A 20,558-nucleotide genomic window follows, 5' to 3' on the forward strand; every position below is an offset into this window, starting at 1 on the left:
AAAAACTTAAATTGTAATGCACACAAACATTGAAGTGTCAGAGATAAACGGTGGTTGTTTTTCTTGAATGTAATACTATTTATTGATAACATTTAACATATTTTCCTTACAGATACTTGGTTTAGAAAGCAACCGTCACTGCACATCAATCGACAGAACAACACATCATATTCCCCAAAAATAGAAACGGAAACGTACAAACGAGGAGAAGATATCCCACTGAACCATGACCTCATGCACCGACTCACCACCAAATGAGAAGAAAAAACAGTCTGGCAGTTAAACTGGTTGTAAATACATTGTGCAAATACAGACTCACCTCATTAAAACAAGTAACAAGACTATGTAAAAAACAGTAACTACTGTATAAACCCAGGAATAGCACAGACCTCAAACGTCTGCATATGCCTGTCGTTGTTTTTTCTCTTTTAGAACATTATAGAAAAGAAAACATCCATCGTTTGCATTCGTTCAACATGCAACTGATCCAACTGAGCAGTTTGTGTGTCTGGTTTCCACAGTCCTCCATCAATGCCTGCATTCTTCTTTTACGACCATGTGTGTGCAGCACTCAGCAGCACTATTGTCCACAGCCAAGGCTCCGGCGCGCGGCGCTTTTAAGTGTTGCTCAAGGCTACGGAGAAGGAGGCGTCTTCAGGGAATTACAGGAACCTCCCTGGCTACTACCTGTAGTTCCCTGGTACTGTGGAGAACAATGGGACAGCATTTAGAGCAAAAAAATACAAATAATAATCCTCCCTCACGCAGTCTTGTCAGCAGATGTACAGTCGTACAAAATTAAACCCGAGCCAGCTTTTTAAAAATCCCAGCCTTTTATCTTGGAAGCTCCAAACAAACACATTAACCACCTACAGAGTTATGAATCAAAACTGTGTCTCCTGTTTTATCTTTTTATTTTTGTGCAGTTTATTTATGTATTCACTCAATTTCATTTGCTGACCGTGAGCAAAATATTATTAAAAAAAAGCTATTTCCATTTGAAACCCATCAGGATGTTAGGACCACCGTGCTGTACAGTTAGGGAGGTTTCAGGGCTTGAGAAGACAAAACACCTGTGAATTAATTGAATAAGGTAAATAATAAATGAGGTTTCTTGAGGCTCCAATCAAGCTTTCAAAGTAGCTTATTAAATACTCTAATAATAGCCCTGAAAATATATGTATAAAGAGCTCAATTTATGGTTTTCTGACTCTGAAGACGGCGACTTTGATGTGCACACAAATACACACAATGACCATGATTCTGAGTACACAAGTCAGAGACACATCAGAATATCTCACTGCTTTTTGGGTAATTCTGTAATATTAAACACAGGAAGTGTATTATATATATATAATATATATATAATAATTTATTACACACAGAGAGCTGTGAGAGTAGAGACCTCCACGTACACCAGAGATGGATCTAAGTGTCACACTGCACTACCAACTAAAACTAAAGGAAGAAGATGAGGACTAAGGGTTGACTCTCTTTTTGATGTAGAATTGAAATGCATCGCCACGGTAACCATGAAGATGTGATCTGTTTCAGAGCCGGTGTTTCTGACATCATTTACTGGCAGAAAAATGGCTTCAATCAAAAGGCAGATTTTACTCTCTTTTTTTTTTTTACATCAATGACAACTGATCAACAACACAACACTGTATCAGTGAATATTAATAAGCCCACTGTGCCTGAGTGACAATGCAGTGATGAGCTTGATCACTTCTTCTTTTACAGTGTTTCATCCAGCAGGACTCACCAGCCTTGCTGTCAAATACCTTTATATATTTATTTATTATGTAAGTTTGTTTTTCATCAATATCAGTAATACATGCCAAACATGTATACTATTATATATTGTATATCTTCTGTTTTGTTTCCTCTACTCTGAATCTGAGTATAATCTTTTTGAATGTTTCTTTTTTTAAACAAAATATTAAAATAAACATTACATTTCTCTATTTAATGAGTTGATTGTTGGACTAGACCTTGCTGTGATATTTGCTTGGTGACAGCATGTTCCTGCCTGAAGGGTTAAACCTCCATGTGCAAGAGCAGTGTTGATAGCGTTAGCAGGAAATGATGTTCACGCATGGAAACACACGTCACAGTAACGTGACCTCACCTCCACGATGGGATGCCAGTGGGCGACAGGTTTTCGCGGGCATGTGAGCATTTCACTCCAGTGGTCTCGACCCAGGCACTCTGCATCGTTGCCAACCCGACACACGCCGATGACCTCGTTATGGCCGACACTGTAGGTGAGAGAGAGAGAGAGGGACAAACATGTGATACAGTCCAAAAATAACCATGCGTCACATCTTGAGTGTGAAACGCAAAACTGCCAATTATTCATTTATGTGACAGAGTCAGAGTTCGTTATGATAAACTTGGAAAATGCTTCGCCCTGCAGCGAGCAGGAATTAAAACGTATTACTTAATACTGTCTAACTTATATAAAGTCTTCCGAACCGATCATAGTCCATCACTGCGATCATAAGGCTGATCTGCTCGATGTTTTCTGGAGGGACATCAAAGACGATGGCCTCATTATAGACGGGATTCAGTGTGTTCCTCTTCGTGGACGTCTTCCTCTTCTTCAGTCTGCGGCCGTCGCACATTAGTGAAACCTTCACGTATGGATCTGTGAACGTGAGAGGAACAGAGTGATTCATTGTTCATCCAGGGTAGCAGTGAGACTCTGTAGTATAGAAGGTATCAGTTTTTAATTACCTGATGCACCGGTGATATCCATGGCCTTGAGATTGCGGGCCTTTATCATGGTAATAGTCAATCTGCCGGCGGTGGGCAAGTAGCAGAGCGAAAACATCAGATCCCCGAGGTCCACGTTATCCTGAAATACAACACAAAGCACGGTGACCACAAGCCTGAAATCTGATGCCGATATCGTAGCCGTCCACTCGTACATGAATAATGGTGGCCAGCTGACAAGTGGAAGCATCTCTCTCTAATCTCGGTCACATTGCTCAAATAAAAGCCTCCCACATCTCACCGACACAGTCGCAGAAAGGCAGAAGCTCACTTATCACTTGCTCTTAAAATAACTGCACCAGAGAAGTGTGAACCAGGAGAAGCACACAAACATGTCTGGTGAAGACAGCCCTTCTTCAGCAGGAGCTCGTGTTGAGATTGCATTTGTTCCTTGAATCAGCTGCTTTTAACTTTCAGGGTAATAACTGTGAAGGTGAAGCTCTTAAAACCCGTTAACTAAGAACCTTTTGTGTCACGTTCATAGACTGTATAGAAGAAGTGGACATAGTCGCCATGTTGGCGTTTTCCAACCAGAAGTGAGGATGGAGCCGAATACAAGGCGATCAAAACGTCTAACAATCATTTTTATGAACTGAAAACAAATTGTGAAAGGGTGAAAGTTGTTGCCGGTCGTCGTCATGGTAGCGACCTGTCAATCACAGAGTAGACACGCCCTCAAGCATACCTAATTGACCCTCTCCTTACTTTAAATGGAACCATAACTTATTATATTGATATAATGCTGTATTGAAGAAGACTTGAAACGAAGAACTGAAACCATAAACTCATGTTTACAATGATTACAGTCGCCACCAGCTGACCATTAGGAAGAATTACAATTGAGGGCACTTCCACGTTGGCTTCACCATTTAGACGCAGTTTAACTGTGGATGAGATAATGGCATCTCATTTTTCAAATCTATTGGGATATGAAAGTAGATTGAAATAAGTCCAAGTCCTTTATGGAAACCTTTTCATATATAATAGTCCCTTTAGTTTGGAAGGCACTTTATGTGCAGTTAGAGGTGTTTGGTTGGCAAACGTGTGCTCGTGGTTGGTTTCTAGTGAACTGTACAAAGGGAGGGGACAACAGTGTGATTGCTGTCCACTCATTGGTCTTGGTTGATTGAAATTTCTATTGAGAATGAAAAGCATCTTTCCAGGAAATGGGCATGAGCTACTTATAATTAGACCCTAATCTAAGACATAGTTAATAAGTTTAAAACATAAATATTCATGCATTCCTTTTGCAAAGATATGCCCTTTGCATAGTATGATATAGAGTGCAATCATATTCAAAATAACATAAGTATTAGCAGAGTTTGAAGTACTTTAATTAAATTGTAACTTCATTATGAAAATAGGTCAGATAAAAGAAAGTATTTCTCTTTATCACAAACTCTTTCTCACTCACACTGTCCTTCCATATTTCTGGATTGCGAAGCATGAATCTCGTTTTTTCCACATCTGTAATATGTGAGTGTGAGTGTGAGAGAGAGAAGAAAAACGAGAGAGAAATAGGGAGAGAACGGGAAATAGTTCAAGCCTTCTCTTCCCGAAACCTAAGTCAGCTTGTATCTCGTACTTGGCCTTTTTTTGATACAGTCGGAATCAAGTATGCAACAAGGCTACGGGAAGATGTACTTTGATTTGCATTATGGATTAACTGACAATCCCGCCAGAACACACATCCCACATCCCAGAAGGATCGTGTGGGCTTCACACGCTTGGCTTTTATGCACACTCGACATGCAGGTGGAAAGAGAGAGATTTGTTTCATGTGCTCCAGAATCCCTCTAAGGCAGCAAATCACATATAAAACCTGCAGGTTGGCTGTCCTCCTGCAGGTTTCTGCAGGCTATATCTCTAAATGCATCATTTACACATACGGCACATAAGCCCAATTTATCAATCAACCAATCAAAAAGATAAATAACACCAAAGAAACTAGAAACAAGCAAAATTCAATAATAATACACTATAATAATAAGCTCGTGTCTGTATTGCATTTTCCCCTTTTCAAAATCATGAAAAAATGACATGTTTGAGCATTCAATCTGTTTCTATGACAGGGTTAAACAAGCCAGCTGTAACTCTGAAAATGATTTAATTATTCCATCGTTCTTATTCATTAAGTCAATTAATCTGCAGTAATTATGACACGAATACTGCTGTGGCTATGATGGATATGAAATGTCCCACTGCTGTGCTGGTGTCCAAATGTGATAAGCTGTGTGTGTGTGTGTGTGTAGGGCATGTGTGCCAATGTCTGAGAACAAGGATTTGTGCAAGTGTGGTCCGTGTGTGTGTGTGTGTGTGTGTGTGTGTGTGTGTGTGTGTGTGTGTGTGTGTGTGTGTGTGTGTGTGTGTTTGTGTGTGTGTGTGTGTGTGTGTGTGTGTGTGTGTGTGTGTGTGTGTGTGTGTGTGTGTGAAGTGAGTGTGAAACTTAGTGTGAGGAGCACTTCAGATGCTGTGAATCTCTGCTCCTCACAGCCACCTGTCACACACCATTCTAGTCCAACGGGGCTGCATTGATTAACAATAAAGGATGAAGGGCAGCAGCATCCGCACTGCACCACTAGATGACCTGAAGTTGAGGATTTACAGAAATATCAATATTTTTTGGTCTATACCAATATCTCCATCAAGTTTTGACAGAAAGAACAAATACCTTCACATCATTCCCTTTCCCCGTGATGGCACACCTGCAGGTTCACGACTTACCTTATTAAGACATGACCTTAATAGGGCGTGGGCATCACCCTTCTATTGTGGGGGGGAGGGGCTTCATACAAGGTCAAATAGTTGACATGTTCTCTACCTTTCCAACTAGTACCACTCCTGTAAGACCCTTTATGTGTCTGTGAAGCTGTCGAGCTGGTGTTAAAGCGGTGCACTTTGACCCCGTGACCTGAGGGCTCATTAGAGGCCGAACCCTGAGACAAAGCCAGCAGTTACACATTGTGACCTGAGAACTACGAGCAGAGGGAGAGCACTCTTTACTTTCCACCCTGCTGCTCCTCAAGCAGCTATGGCCCGATTACACTCAGTTACAGCACACATTCACACTCTACAGTAGGACAGAAGTTGTAGCAGTTATTTGACAGTTGTGAGGATGTGACATTGTCACTTCTCATTGTCAACCATGATGCACGCTGTGTAAATAAAGTTGAGCTAAGAAGAGATAAATGTCGATAAACATCAAACAGCTGCAACTAATGAAACATTTTGAACTGTATTTAAAACGTATTCTTCTTACTGTAAGTGTACGTGCGTCTATAAACACCACCCGAACTAAAATGAACATATTTTCCATATCTACTGTTTATATATTTGGTTTCTGGGTTGTTGTTTCTCACAGCAAGTTCTGAAAACCTAGTTAGACATGAATGCATCATGGAAGTGGGACACAGCTGCTGACTTTGTGGATGCCAAGTGTCGGTATGATGGCTGTGTAACGTTACTGTCTTATGGAAACGTGGCCTATTTGTACGCTGCAGTTAATGTCAAGACTTTTGGATCGATCCATGTAAACTGCCTTTTACCAGTATCTTACAGAATACAGCTAATCAACGTCACCGTTACTTTAAATGTATAAACTGTTAATAAACCATCTGGGAAAACAGAAACTGTCATTCCTAATAAACGAACAAACATATTTATTTTCTTCTTGTCATTATCTGTGGCTGCCTCACAGCTGACGGTTTCTGTTTGGCTTCCTTAAACACGACTTGTTTCTAGGATTATTTGGAGTGCTTCCCTTTCATTTGGCAGATACATGCAAGTTTGACTTCAAGCAGAGAACCAGCATTCATTTGAAGATAAAATGTGTTCAAACGAAGGAATGCTGACAGTATGTCACTCAGTCTTTTAGTGTTGGAAGTATTGCCTCCGCCAGGTTTGATCGTCTTGCATTATTCTTTAATGATACTTTAGATGGTTGAATTAGTTTTCAGATTGCTCCGAGGATTGGAAGAGGTAATCATGTTTTCTTGCACCTACAGCGATGTTGAAACTGCACGACTCCAGGGTCGGACCACATGATAGAAGAACATCTACGTATTAACTTCCATTATTATTAGAATCTGAACTTGACTCACATTCTGAGCTCGTTGTGTAAAAGCTGCTCCTTTCGGTGAAAGGTTTTGATTTTTTTAATGCAATTCACACAATGAAAATACACGTTTCAAGCCTTAAACAAGTTTCTTATGAAGCTAAATGACTTACAACTTGTGTTTTCTGTTCTGGGTTTTCTTCAGTTCTATTATGATAACATTGTACTGACATTGCTCATATTTCTGAACCTCAACGTTGCTAAAATGAGATCCAACAGGGCAAGAAACAGAGAAGTCACACAGGTGGAAACCAGCCCTGTTAGTCACACTGATTTGGAAGAGAAATATGATCCAAACTGTCCATTGTAAACATCCATTTGTTGACTAATTGAATGTTTTTGTTGCGTTGCCGGTCCTATTTTTAGCAGCGTTGCCATGTTTCAACCAAGATCTCAGCAATTACTTGGCAAATAACATCAGATACCAAACGAAGGAGCTCCAGAAACAGCTGGGCCCGGTGATCTGCCTCACTGACCTCCAGGATGGAATGAATCGTCTCCAGCAATCAATGGCAAGCATTCGTATCAACGCTTAAACATGTCATTAAGAAAGGGATCGATTGCACATTACAGCTGGATAAACTCACACACGGAGATGCTTATCGATGAAGCAATATACCTTACACATAGATACTGATGCATGTCGTCCACTATAGAGATGGTATAGGATATATTTCAGCTGTAGGCCTTCAAGGCTTCATTAACAGGAAACAATCAGAAACATATTGAGTTCTAACTCAAGCATCATAATCTCCCTCTCTGTCTGTCTGTCTCTCTCTCTGTCTGTCTGTCCTTCTGTCTGTCTGTCTCTCTGTTCTTTGCAAACTGTCTTCACCAACATGTTTACACGATGAGGGGCTTTAAATCCCGCCGGCCGTAGGCAGTCCCGCCCTGGAATTATTTTACATATGTTTAAAAAATGCGGTCCCAGCAGAGTCCTGAATTTACATACAGTATTAGATCCAGTAAATTAGTTTCCAAATGAAACAATCTCCTTCATCTCTATCATAGGTGTAATATTTACTGTCATTGTTGTTACAAAAGGAAGGACATCTATTTTGTTAACCAGCTATCTGCTGAGTGCATGTTTTAATTCATTATTGAAAAGACAATGAATATATAAAAAGTCATATATCAATGCATATGCCTGTCGTGAGTTATTAGTCTGTAAAAGAGTGCAGGGCGACGTGACTTCACGCACTGCTACAACACACCAGCAGGGGGCGACGGAGAACTCCTCTTCTTCAAAGTGCGACCTATTGACCCGATCTAACGACTAATTCTTCTCTGTTTATTCAGAGCTGACAGCTCAGTGTTTAAAAAAAGCAGCCAACTTTATTTCATTTTGAATACTGTCAGCGAGGAACAGACTGTGATGTGCTTTCATGGGAAGGCGTATAAATAGCTTGCCAATTTTTAAAGACGCTTCATGAGTCATGTATACGCCTTTTAAACTTTTTTTATTTTCTTTCTCATTCCAAATGAATCACATAGAGACGCATGATCGCCATTTTAAACAGAATGTTGAATTAAACCAAACTCCTTGGTGATGTTTAGGATAAGATCACGGTTTGGCTTAAATGATTAAGAATCCCTCTCAAACCTGAATGACCCAATAGGAGTCTGTATCTACAGAGACTTTGCCTGTATTTTCTCTTTTCTGTTCTATCTTTGCTCTTCTTGATGTCAGCAAAGCACATTTGGACCCTCGTGTGGCTGTAACCCCCAGCTGTAAGCAGCGTGTGCAGCCTGTTCTCGTTCCCAGGTGATACACCACCGATTCGTACCGTCGGCGTGCTGAGGCCCAGAGAGCTCACAGGCCTGATGCCACACAGGAAGCATGCAGGCTGCAGCTGGATGAAGCCTTTATTAAAGACCCTGCTGTTTTTACAATCAGCAACCGACAATATGACTACATGTTATACCTTTACTCAACGTTAATAAGTCAACGCTTGACCTTTGTTTTCAAATGGGACACAAACAGCAATCTCCTGGGTGAAAGTCGTGTGTTTGTTTGACCCATTCATCCACACCATTCTCTCTATTTCTACTACTTCACTAGACTTCAATGGTGTCAATGTTGTCCTTATATGGTAATAAATATAACAGCATATCTAAGTGAGCATGACATCATACAACAAGTCCTGACTCACCGTGGAGACGTACTGGATGTCCCGGCAGAGTTTGGTCTCCCTCGGGAAATCGGCCAGATCCAGGAAGTTGTCCACAACCACTTGGCCAATAATGTCATGACGAGAAAAGCGGTCGAAGTCATAGATACTGAAGTGCAGCTTGCGCGTGGGAAGCTCAGAGTACGCCACAGGAAACAGGAAGACTTCGTCAAACACAGGGTTCAGCGTCTTGCGGTGCACCTTGGTCTGGTGTTTGGTCTGACGATCAGGCAGCAGGTAGATCTTGACATACGGGTCAGAGGTACCGGAGAAGTCCTTGGCTGGAAGTTCATCTGCTTTGTGGATCTTGACTATTAACTGTTCCTGGTCGCAGTCAAACTTGAGTATAAAGTGGAGACGCCCGCAGCCCCCGCCTCTGCGACTTCCATCGTCTCCCTCAAGGGAGCGCTGTTTGTAGAGCTCAGGCTTGAGGCGACCGAGGCCCAGCCCCATTCCAGTGAGGGAGTCCTGCCTTTGGAACTGGGCCACGTTGAAATCTGGGTTCGACAGGTTCATATGCCTGCGAATGGAGCCTTGTCTGTGGGCAGAGAAAAAACACCAAACATCACCAAACTACAGAAAATGAATGTAGGGGGCTATATTCATCTATTTGCCTGGCAACGAATAGGAGCCATAAGCACTTATTATTATTATCTATACCCCAGATCTTCTTCAATGTCAGTGTTTTGGTTCATCAAGAGGTAAAAATGAAATACCAATGTATGGTTTACATTTCGTATGACCTTCATTTGCAAGTGCCTTCATCATTTCAAGTGTTAATTATAAAAAAAAAATACAAAACATGAATGAATGTTAGAGTTGGATGGGAGTGCTTTGAAAATCTAGTGGCTGTAACTTTAACAAGAAGAATCCACAGAAATCTCACACTCACCCAATTTCAGATATCAAATGTCCGGAGGGCGGGGGTTCAGTGGTCTGTCTCTGCATACGAGGGGTGGTATGAACCCCGTTTCCCCGACTTTTCATCTGGGCGTCCAGTGGGATGTCTGGAGATGTGTGACTGATCTTCATAGCTGCCTCCGGCGTCGCCATGACCACGGGCGGTGGCGAGACGGGAGTCACCGGAGCCTCCACCGACACCACCGACGCCACCGGAGTGGGCTCCCTCATGGCGATGGAGCCGTGCGACGACTCACGGCGGTATTGTGTGGGGGGGTCCACCGCCGTGTAAACCGGCTGCCTGGGCGAGGGCTGCGAGGGCAGAGGGCTCATGGTGGGGTTGAGGTGCCCGTGGGCCTCCTTGGTGGTGGGGGAGAGTGCACGCTCCCTCCATGGGATCCAGCAGAGCTTCCAGGAGACGAAGAGGGAGACCCCGAACAGGGCCAGGCCACAGGCAGTCACTACCAGGGACAGCAGACTCACCGATATATCTGACGAGACAGGGAATACGGATCTTTTAAAAAAAAAATAGGTTTAAACACAAGATATCGACTAAATATAGTGATCTTAACTTCACGGCACATAATCCAGTATTTTACTATTTCTGCCCCTTCTGTTTGTCTTAATATTCTACTCACAGATTTATATCTTACATTTAAATTTGCGCCGTAACCTTCAAAGTGGGCCCTTAGGCCTGATCTGAAACTAATAGGTATTTGGCCATTTCTGCCTGTTTTATTCAACAGCTGATAGCTTAAGTGGGCACTTAGGTCATGTTAGAGATTTAAAGTATTGCATTTAAATATGTTTAAATATGATTTCTTTTTAATTTTAACAGCATGAGACACAGGAGTATTTTTTGTAACTTTTGGGCACATCAATAAACTAGTTAGATCCTGATTTCTTATATTTGTCTGTATGCAGCCCAAAAACAACAGTGATTGGAGACCCCTGCATTAGAAGAGTGTTTTGTAAAAGAAATCATGCTTCACTGCACAAAAAGTTCTCTTTCTTTATCTTATTATAACAGTGTTTTTTCGAGAGTTTTCTCATCTTCTTTTCTTTATTGTGACAAAGAATCCTCGACCAGATTAATTAGGATTAACTGCATTTTTTAAATTAAACTCCGGAGCCTCATATCTGCCCACCAAGTGGATTAGACTCTGTGCTGTAATTTCCACTCCACTGATGATAACAGAGCCGGAATAGTGTGATGAAACAAACACAGCAGTAAACACCTGCTTATACATTCCAGTTGAATTGGTGACAACTGTGTATTATCGTGTAAATAAGTGAACACTGAGTGAAAAATGGCCAGATGGTCAGCATTCACTCAAACAGGAACCGACTTGTACTGGAAAGCCAGGAACACAAAACAGATATGTGTTTGAATATGTGTTTAAATAGTCAGATTTGGAACATGTGACATTTATTTCACAACGAGATTATTTTCCTTCAGACGTCCTCTGTCTCTTCTGCTAAAACATACGGCAGATCATTGAAGATATCTAAAGGCCGGTTGGTAAAATGAAAGTTATCATTATCTAAAACCAACCGTGTGTGTTCCAGCAAACATACATGTACGTCCATTTGGGCAGAAGCCGCGGCGGTGGGAGTGTAAAATCTTGACAGGAGTATCACACCAGTTACAGTCTGTCAGGTCAGGATGGCTTCAAAGCATGACATGAGCTCCTGCAGTGCATTTCTTTACTCCAGCAGGAGGTGAGCGAGTCACCGTGGAGAGGGAGGTGTGAACCGACAGTCATCGAGGGCTTTTATCTTCTCTGTTCTCCCAAAAGAATCCATTTTTTTAAAAGATCAATCATAGAAACTGCTGCAACACAATAGTGTTATATGACAATATAACAGAATGAAACATGCAGTGTGTTCTGCTGTGAAACACTGCATGGAGATATAAGTGTGCTGAGCCCTGGCCTTCTCTGCAAACCTGTCAGTCATGTGTTCCAGATACCTGGTGGCAGGTGATCGTTAGGCTAACTGGGAACACCTGGGCCCAGTGTTCCCACTCTGTGATTGGAGCAGAGTTTACCGAAGCTCTCTGCTTCTCCTTTCAGCCACCCGTTGTTTGAATCAGTCTTGCCGCGTTGCCTCGGTCTAACTTCCTATATTTTCTGCTCATGTGCCTCAGACACGACGGATTTCCACACTCCTCACCGCAAAGCTTATCTTGAAAGGTTTTTATGAGGTAAAAAAATAGCAATTAAGTGCTGATGACTGTAATCAACAAGATAACTAGTAGAGCTGAATGCGGTTCACAACATGACTGTTATTTGTCAAAATTCATATGAGCTTCAGATGATGTCGTAACATGTTATCTTAATTAAAAAATACAAGACAGCCGCTTTGCAATGAACAGATAACGATAGTGTGGTGATATAATAACTGGAAAACATGGTTCTGACTATTAATGAGACATCCATCCATCATCTATCACAGGGAGACATGTAGAGACAGACGGTTAACCAGTCTATCACAGGGAGACATGTAGAGACAGACAGGTAAGCAGTCTATCACAGGGCTGACATGTAGAGACAGACAGGTAACCAGTCTATCACAGGGAGACATGTAGAGACAGACAGGTAACCAGTCTATCACAGGGAGACATGTAGAGACAGACAGGTAACCAGTCTATCACAGGGCTGACATGTAGAGACAGACAGGTAACCAGTCTATCACAGGGCTGACATGTAGAGACAGACAGGTAACCAGTCTATCACAGGGAGACATGTAGAGACAGACAGGTAACCAGTCTATCACAGGGCTGACATGTAGAGACAGACAGGTCTTTGGACTGTGGGAGAACCCAGAGAACCCGGAGAGAACCCACACAGGGAGAACATGGAAACTCCACACAGAAGGCTAACGTATTGAAATGCTCCCTCCCAGCTCCATGAGTGTGTTCTAAAGAAGAACACCTTTGTTAAGCTCAGAGAGTCCGTCCAGGTGTACGGCCCCTCCCACTGGAGTCAGCTGGGCTTTAATGTGAAACTAAACTACAGCTCCTGTGAAACACCGGCTTCACAGAATGCTGTGTGTGGGCTCAAATACAAAACAATGATGTATTACCTTTGGATTCTCGCCCCTTACATCGGAATGAAAAACCTTAACAAGCAACCCAATTATACTTCCCTCTGTGGGAATACGAGACTGTGGTCAAACATGTGTGAACTGGAATAAGCCTCTTCTATATGGAAGAATCCAGCATTGCACAATATTTCTGAACAGTGGGCAGAAAAATCATTGCCAGCAAACACTGCAGGAGCCAGAGCCCTCTGTAGAGGGTCCGAGAAATAAGCTCTGAGCACGTCCTCTGTCAGAGACGACATTTATGCATATCCAGTCACGTACTGTATTGCAATGCATTGTGTCTTTTGCATCATCATCATCATAAAAAATAAATAAATCAGTCACTGTCCATCCAAAGATAAGGTGAGGCCCCGGCCGTCTGCTTTAGACGAATGAAATCTTCCAGAGTCATGGTCTCCTGAGTGGAAGATCCCTTGACGGTGATTCAGATGAGCTGGCTGATGGAACACAAACAGGAGAGTTCTTCCAATGTGCATTCAGCCATATGAGGATCGGATTAAGACATGTTCATACCAGTAACTCCACATCCATCCACCCGTCATCAATCACCGTTTAAATTAGCGAATATATTAAGATGTAACCTGTGGATGTTTTGGGGAAAAGGGGCTTTAAAGCTGGGAGGACAGATATTTTAACGTAAGTGAAGGAACAACCTATTTAAAATGAGTATAAAACCCCACCCAGCCTCTTGGTATCTGTTAGTTATTGTTTGATTCACTACATTTTGAGACAATTCTGTGTCGAATAGTGCACTGATTAATTCGTATCCCTCTACAGCTGCTGCAATGTTTCCTTCCCTTTACTGTATTGGAATATTGAAACGTCCAGGCTCCTGCAGTGTGTTTTAATAGCATCAGTCTGCTGTATCGTCCTAACAATGTCTATTATTTGCTGAGCCTCGAGGGCAGTGAAACTTGTGCCCAGTTCACGTGCTGACTGTGCAACAGGCTGTTAGTTGCAGTTAATACAGCAAAGGGATTTTGTTGATTTTCTGAAAACAAAACTCAAAAGAAAAGGAATCAGCACATAATCACTGCATGTACTTTAATCATAATAATTGGTATAATTATCCCATTTCAATTTAGGGACGCAAATGATTACCCTCACATTGTGTAGCACAGTGTGTGACTTTAATAGGCAAAGAAACGCATGCTGATATGGCTTAAAGCTACGTGATAATCATAAAACACACAATGAGGATATCAATGCGATGTTCCCCCTCGCGTGTTTATCAGAAACAAGTAGATGTGGTTTGTGGTTTCTGTGACTCGCTGACTGAAAGTGAGACAACCAGAGGAGAGCAGTGGCCAAAATGTTTTATTTAACTGTGCATGTCCCTTCCACTTCCAGAGCTGCATGCATTTCAGTGCTTTTGGTTTGAATCTTTGATGAAGCTTCATCTGGATTTCTTTCCAAGAGAAAAGCATCTTTTTTTAAAATAGTAACTAAATCACAGAACGTCTTGATGTAGAGCCAACGCTTTTGCACACAAATTGGCACATTTACTTAAAAAAAAATCTTTGCTGTTTAGGTAGCTTTTATATTTTGTTAGGCCATTACCATGCATATTATTTAAAGTTAATGAGATAATCACCTGTGAAATGTGTGCTTCCATCACAATAAATCTAAAAAACAACAACTTTCCATTATCTAACCTCCAAATCCCTCACTTTGGACTGGTACTGTGTGTGTGGGCGCTGTCATAAGACCTCGCACAGGAACTCAGACAAACTGTCCTTTCTGTGCTCTGAGATTCTGTCAATACCAGAGGATGTGCGAGTTTGGAGAAAGTGCTTGCTAACTGAGGACACTGAGCCCACAGTCAACCTGGCAGGCCGCCTGCAGAGAGCTGCCGGCAAGAATCTAGACACCTTGAAGGACTCACAAAACCGCATCACATAAACGAAGAGGGGGAACCAATTTTAGAGCACAGGTGCAATATAGTGTAGGAGGCAAGCACGTCCTGAAAAAAGCAATATATGCACTTCTACAGCAGAGAGACGGAGAGAAACACCATCCCGGCCTCAAGGCCCCGACTACTGCTGGTTTCTAGTCTCACGTGAGGTTCACTGACCATGTCTGACTTTGTCAACCATTAGTTAATGTGCACATTCACATTCCTGTCAAATCTTAGAGTACAGCCCTCGTGTCTGTGCAGTAAACATGAAGCTCGTTGCCCAGAAACACTGGGAAACAAATAGCTTCCGTCTGTCCAACGGTAACAACATGGGCATATCAGACCTGTTGACCTTTCATCTACTCGTATCTACTTGCTTTGTCATCCTATCATTGCTGCGACCATCATGCTGCGTAACACATGTCAGCTGGGACTGAAATTGAAGAGGCTAACCCTCCCGACTCCACTACAGCAGAGCTAGTCCACTTGTCCATCTGGAATGGGCTAGAGAGGATCGGCCTGCATGTGATGAATGAGATAGAGAGGTGTGAGATTGAGGGATGGAGGAAATCCAGAGAACAGTTGGATGAAAAAAAGGGTGAAGAGATGGACATGAAACGGGGAAACGAAGAATGATTAATGCAAACTAATGGAAGCGGGATGAATGGAGTGTGAAGGATTGCAGTGCTTTCTAGCGCCTTCACATTATCTCCCTCGTCTTCTGCACACACACACACACACACACACACACACACACACACACACACACACACACACACACACGAGAACATGGTTAGACTAGAAACGTGACTCTGTGCTCACGTTAATTGCTCACATGTGACTGACATGTTTCCTGCACTCCAGTTCCATATTGAAATCAGCCGCTGAGTGAATGTCTGGAGTCTGTGCTGCAGGTTGAGACTGACGTGTCTTTAATCCGTGGTGAACTTTCCAGGAAGTGGGATGCAGTAAGAGTGACTCTGGCGTGTTTCTCTGACTACACGATAACGCTGCCGAGTCTGAACATTATGAATGTTGCAGCGTGTCAGCCTCCAGGGAACATGCTCGGTGCGAGGGAGAGGCAGGCGTGTGCGAGTGTAGGCTGTGTGCAAGTGCTTCTGTAAGGAAGGATGACTAAATAATTGATCATTAGTAATTAGCGTTATTAGGGGAGGGGGTCTCCGAACACAGGGTGCTGGTTGTGAAAGCAATCTAACCAATAGCTTGGACTACCTAGTTTAATCTCACAATGACAGAAGTCACATGCGCGTTCACGTCGGTTCAGTTAAACCCGTCGAATCGAGCAAACGCGCCTCACCTGAGTCCGTGTAGCGTGGCCTGGCGAGGTCTCGGAAATAGTAGATAAAATCCAAGCAGTGTTCGTTCTGCACTTCTCCCTTCGAGCAAAGATCGGACAGGAGTTCAAGTGCCTTTTGACAAATCTCGTCATCTCTGTCTCCAGGCATTTCCCACCAGCATCCTTCTAAACGGAGGGTCTCTTAGGCACGACCACCGAACCACTCCGCCCGGCTCACAGCACCGACGTCCACGCTCCTCAGCGCAGCCGCGAGTCCACGCCTACTACCGACACGGTGGAGTCGACGGAGCCGCTCCGGGGGGGGGGGGAACGGCGGGGGGGGCTAGTAGTCCAAGTGATGCACAAAGTCAAACGCGGAGAGTTATGTGTTTCTGTGTGACAGCAGTGGAACCGCCGCGCTGCTTGGAAGCCACCGGTTGAATCCGCGCGTCGCCGCTGCGGCGCCGTGCGCTGTCCAGGGTGCTGAAACGTGCGCGCGCTTCAGAGCCGGACTCTCGCTACAGTGAGTCCTTGCACCTGTTCGCGGTCATCCTCCGTCCTCAACGCCTTCTAGCTGGGGGGGAAGTTGAGTTGACTGTGGGGAGAGACGGCTGGAACGAGCGCGCTGCTACCTGTAGGGACATGGGGGGGTTCACGTGCCGGCACGCGGCCAATCAGAGGACGCCATGCTTCTTTTCTTTTTCGTTCTTTTACGTTTCATCAAATCAGTCAAATGTTTTATTTTTTATACATTTTTTTAAATAAGAAGCGAGATATCACTCAGATTGATCATTTATAGATTTCTCCTAAAGGAACCGTATCATTAGCAGCAGTGGACTAGCTGTCACTCCACCAAGACAACCGCAACTATGGGTTCATCTGCAGTGACATAAGGATTTGTCGCACACACCCACAGAGAGAGAGAGAGAGAGAGAGAGAGAGAGAGAGAGAGAGAGAGAGAGAGAGAGAGAGAGAGAGAGAGAGTGAGTTTATTCATCACTTGTTATTGTTCCTAATCGTTTCTGGATTGCTCAGGGAATATTTAGCTCTCTATATTTCTCCTGGGACAATCTATGGCAGCGTTTTAAAGCGTGGCCGTTGTTGTGCTGTTGTGCATTTATTGGACCCGTCAGTAATCGTTCTGAAGTCTGTTTCACCCTCACTGACTTGTTTGGGTTGATTGACAACCCCAGTAATTATGGCATGGACTCTTTGTGGTATCAGTGTGCATGCCATTAAAACTCAAATGGAAAAGTCAGAGCTGCACACACCATAAGTGAAGGCAGGCTGAGATATGCACCATATATGCTGTAGGCACTCTTGTGTGATATACAGTAAAACGGTCCTTTGTTCTAATGGGTATGTATAGAAAACATTAATGAGCTTACTGGAAGAAAGAAAGTTCAAAGAGGGTGCAAATAGAAGGGAACTAACAGAATTTCCTTGTGTACATGCGTGTATTAGTATAGTATAGTATTAGTAGTCAGAGCTTCTGGATGTCCCACATTTTCTGATAACTTAAAAAGGAAAAACAGAAGAAGACTGAAAAATGAGGGAAAGGGAAGACACAGATTCATGGGAATGCTTTTTTTGATGATCCTCGTGCTTCTTCTCTCCCATCAAAGATCAACATTTCCTCTACGAGCCGTGCCCTTGTGCGTTCATCTCTTGCCTTTGGTGTCTTACAAATGGTTTTCTATTGTCCCCTCCACCTTGTAATAATAAGAGCCTCAGGGATCCGAAAAAAGAGGCATCTCTGCACACGATGCAAGATGTTTATTGTCATACAAGTAATTGCATGAAATACTTTCGCTAGAGGCCTGCACTAAAGAAACACAGTAAATATAAAAGGATTGCATTCAAGGTGATTAATATTGTGTGTGTGTGTGTGTGTGTGTGTGTGTTCCTGAGGCTGTGCAGACACTGTTTACCCTCACGGTGTGGCTTATACAGGTCCTTGTAAATATTTACCCCCAGGTATTTGAATTTGTCCACCATCTTTCCCACTGTGGTGACTGAGGGGGTGAATCATCCTGTAATCCACAATGACTTCCTTGGTCTTGGTCTTGGTCTTGGTCCAGGGAGAGGTGGTTGTCCACTGCTCTAGGTCTCCTCCTTCGTGTGAAACAACTGCTGTGTCATCCACAAACTTAAAAGTGGTGTTTGGCACTTCAGTCACGTGCCGTTGCGGGTGGAGAGGGAATAGAGGAGGTGGCAGATGAGGAATTCAACCAGCCTCACAAAGGATGGCGGCATGCTGAGTCAGTGATTGCTATGGGGTGTCATTGAGACTCACCCCCTTTGGATGGTTGGGAATAGAGATGGTGGTTTTAAAGCAGGTGGGGACATTCTGGAGTTAAAGGGACACGTTGAATACGTCTGCTCAGACCTTCAGGACATGGTCATGGATGCCGCCAGGGCTGGGATCCAGAGGGGGCGGTCCTGATCTGCAGAACTGGAGAGGTGTGGGCAGCTCCTGTGTTTTTAGTGGTGCAGCATTGCAGCAAGGCAGCTGTAGGTAGCTGGGGGGTATATGCCCGGGAGTCTAGCAGATGGGTCAAACCTGGCGTAAAAGGAATTTAGGTCCACTGGAAGGATGGGTGTTTTTTCTCTTTGAAGTCTGTTATAATTTGGATTCCATGCTTAGGTACTTTGTTGTCTGCACTCCATCTTTGCCTCATTGATTGCATCTGTGTGTAGCACGTTTGCTTCTCCAGTGAGCTGGAGATGAAGACTGTGGTCCATGTGTGGAGAGCTGCACGGATGGACCGCGTCCTCCTTGCATTTCTTCATTGACTCACTGTGTCATAGATTTCTGTTTGCTTTCTCCAACATCTTACAATCCTGAAGAATGCTATCCTGATTGGTCCGACCAGCAAGTTGCGGTCCTATAGGTCGGGGCATCCTGTTCCAGCCTCTGCCTCGGCGAGGAGGAGGATAAACGAGTGGTGTGATTTGTTGAAAGGTGGGGGAGGAGAGGTCTGTAGGCATGAAGGAAAGGGATGTTTTCATGTGTGTGTGTGTGTGTGTGTGTGTGTGTGTGTGTGTGTGTGTGTGTGTGTGTGTGTGTGTGTGTGTGTGTGTGTGTGTGTGTTCAACTGGATGTATTGGCAGTACCTGCCTGGTTAAATAATTGAATAACAACACAAACGACCCACAGGACTCACATGAGTTGCTATTCACGTGACTCGTTAGTCGCTGGGGAGTCACGTTAGTCGTTCATCAAGGGAATATCAACCAAGCTCTTTTCTTAAACCGTAGTAGTTTTGTTGCCTAATCCTAACTTCTTTTAGTTTATTTTGAAATGTAACGAGTAGATATAGACACACTGTCTCCCACATGTCCAAATCCGATGTGTAGACGTGAGAATGTGTTGAAGACATTTCGCTTTTCCCAGAGAGTCCTGAGGAGAACAAGTGAAAGTGGTTAACATCCTACAAATGTGAAATACATGTCCTCTTTTCTTTCAATGGTTAAGGAGGCGGGGTTTTGTGAGTGGAGAGATGTTGTGTTTATGATGGCAGTAAATGTATGGTAATTGTATGTGTGTGTGTGTGTGTGTGTGTGTGTGTGTTTTCCATTCAAGAAACACAGCAGTAAGTCAGCTTTCTTGGTGTCCATGGCAACTGTAAAAGACAGAAGGCACTCTTCGCGCATTCCTTCTCTTAAACTCCCTTTCTGTCAGCCGGTTCCACCACCGTTCCACCACCACATGCTCCTGCGTTACCTCCTACCCATTTTCTTTTTATAAGCACTGTCCTCTTCTGTCCTTGCTGTCTTCTTTCATTGTAAAGTGCATCCTAACGTCTCCTACGTCCCGATGCTCACACCGTCTTTTCATATTTCTCTCACACATTTTCTTTTTGATCACAGGCTAATGTATTTTTCACTTTACCAGCTGGCAGCTCAACAGACCAGCAACATTAAAGCTGTTCCCTCAAATTGATGAAAGGCCGATATAAAGAACGCTTACAGACAGTAGGCTGCATTCTCAGCGTGAGCTGCCACTTGTCCTTCCTCCGCTTAAGTGGGATGATGATGGTGAATCAAATGAGGCCTTTATGCTACCTTTCAGAGGGTGAGAATGAATTAAAATCAGCTGTCATCTGCGTGTGGATGGAAACCCACGTGTCATGATTACATCACAAAGAGATTCTTTGTACAGGGAGAAAGGGAGGGGTCCCACCACTGGACCCTGTGGGACACCAGTATGCGAAGCAACACAGAGTGTTTCTATCTGTCTATCTATCTGCATCACTTGTCAGAAGCAATTGATGGTGGAGGATGGAACTC

The 20,558-nt window shown here is 43.4% G+C and overlaps 1 protein-coding gene across 1 annotated transcript; it reads right to left on the reverse strand.

The window, feature by feature from the left end:
- syt9a (synaptotagmin IXa) lies at positions 1-16,603 on the reverse strand. Its single transcript, XM_084040072.1, has 7 exons — positions 16,287-16,603; positions 9,956-10,454; positions 9,046-9,601; positions 2,740-2,860; positions 2,479-2,650; positions 2,132-2,261; positions 1-703 (listed from the first exon to the last, which is right to left on the reverse strand). Exons 1-7 carry the CDS (start codon positions 16,432-16,434, stop codon positions 635-637), a joined length of 1,695 nt encoding a protein of 564 aa, XP_083896198.1. The 5' UTR covers positions 16,435-16,603; the 3' UTR covers positions 1-634.
- Positions 16,604-20,558: the final 3,955 nt, after the last annotated feature.

Source organism: Eutrigla gurnardus (assembly GCF_963514095.1).
Source record: "Eutrigla gurnardus genome assembly, chromosome: 1".
Lineage (NCBI taxonomy): Eukaryota > Metazoa > Chordata > Actinopteri > Perciformes > Triglidae > Eutrigla > Eutrigla gurnardus.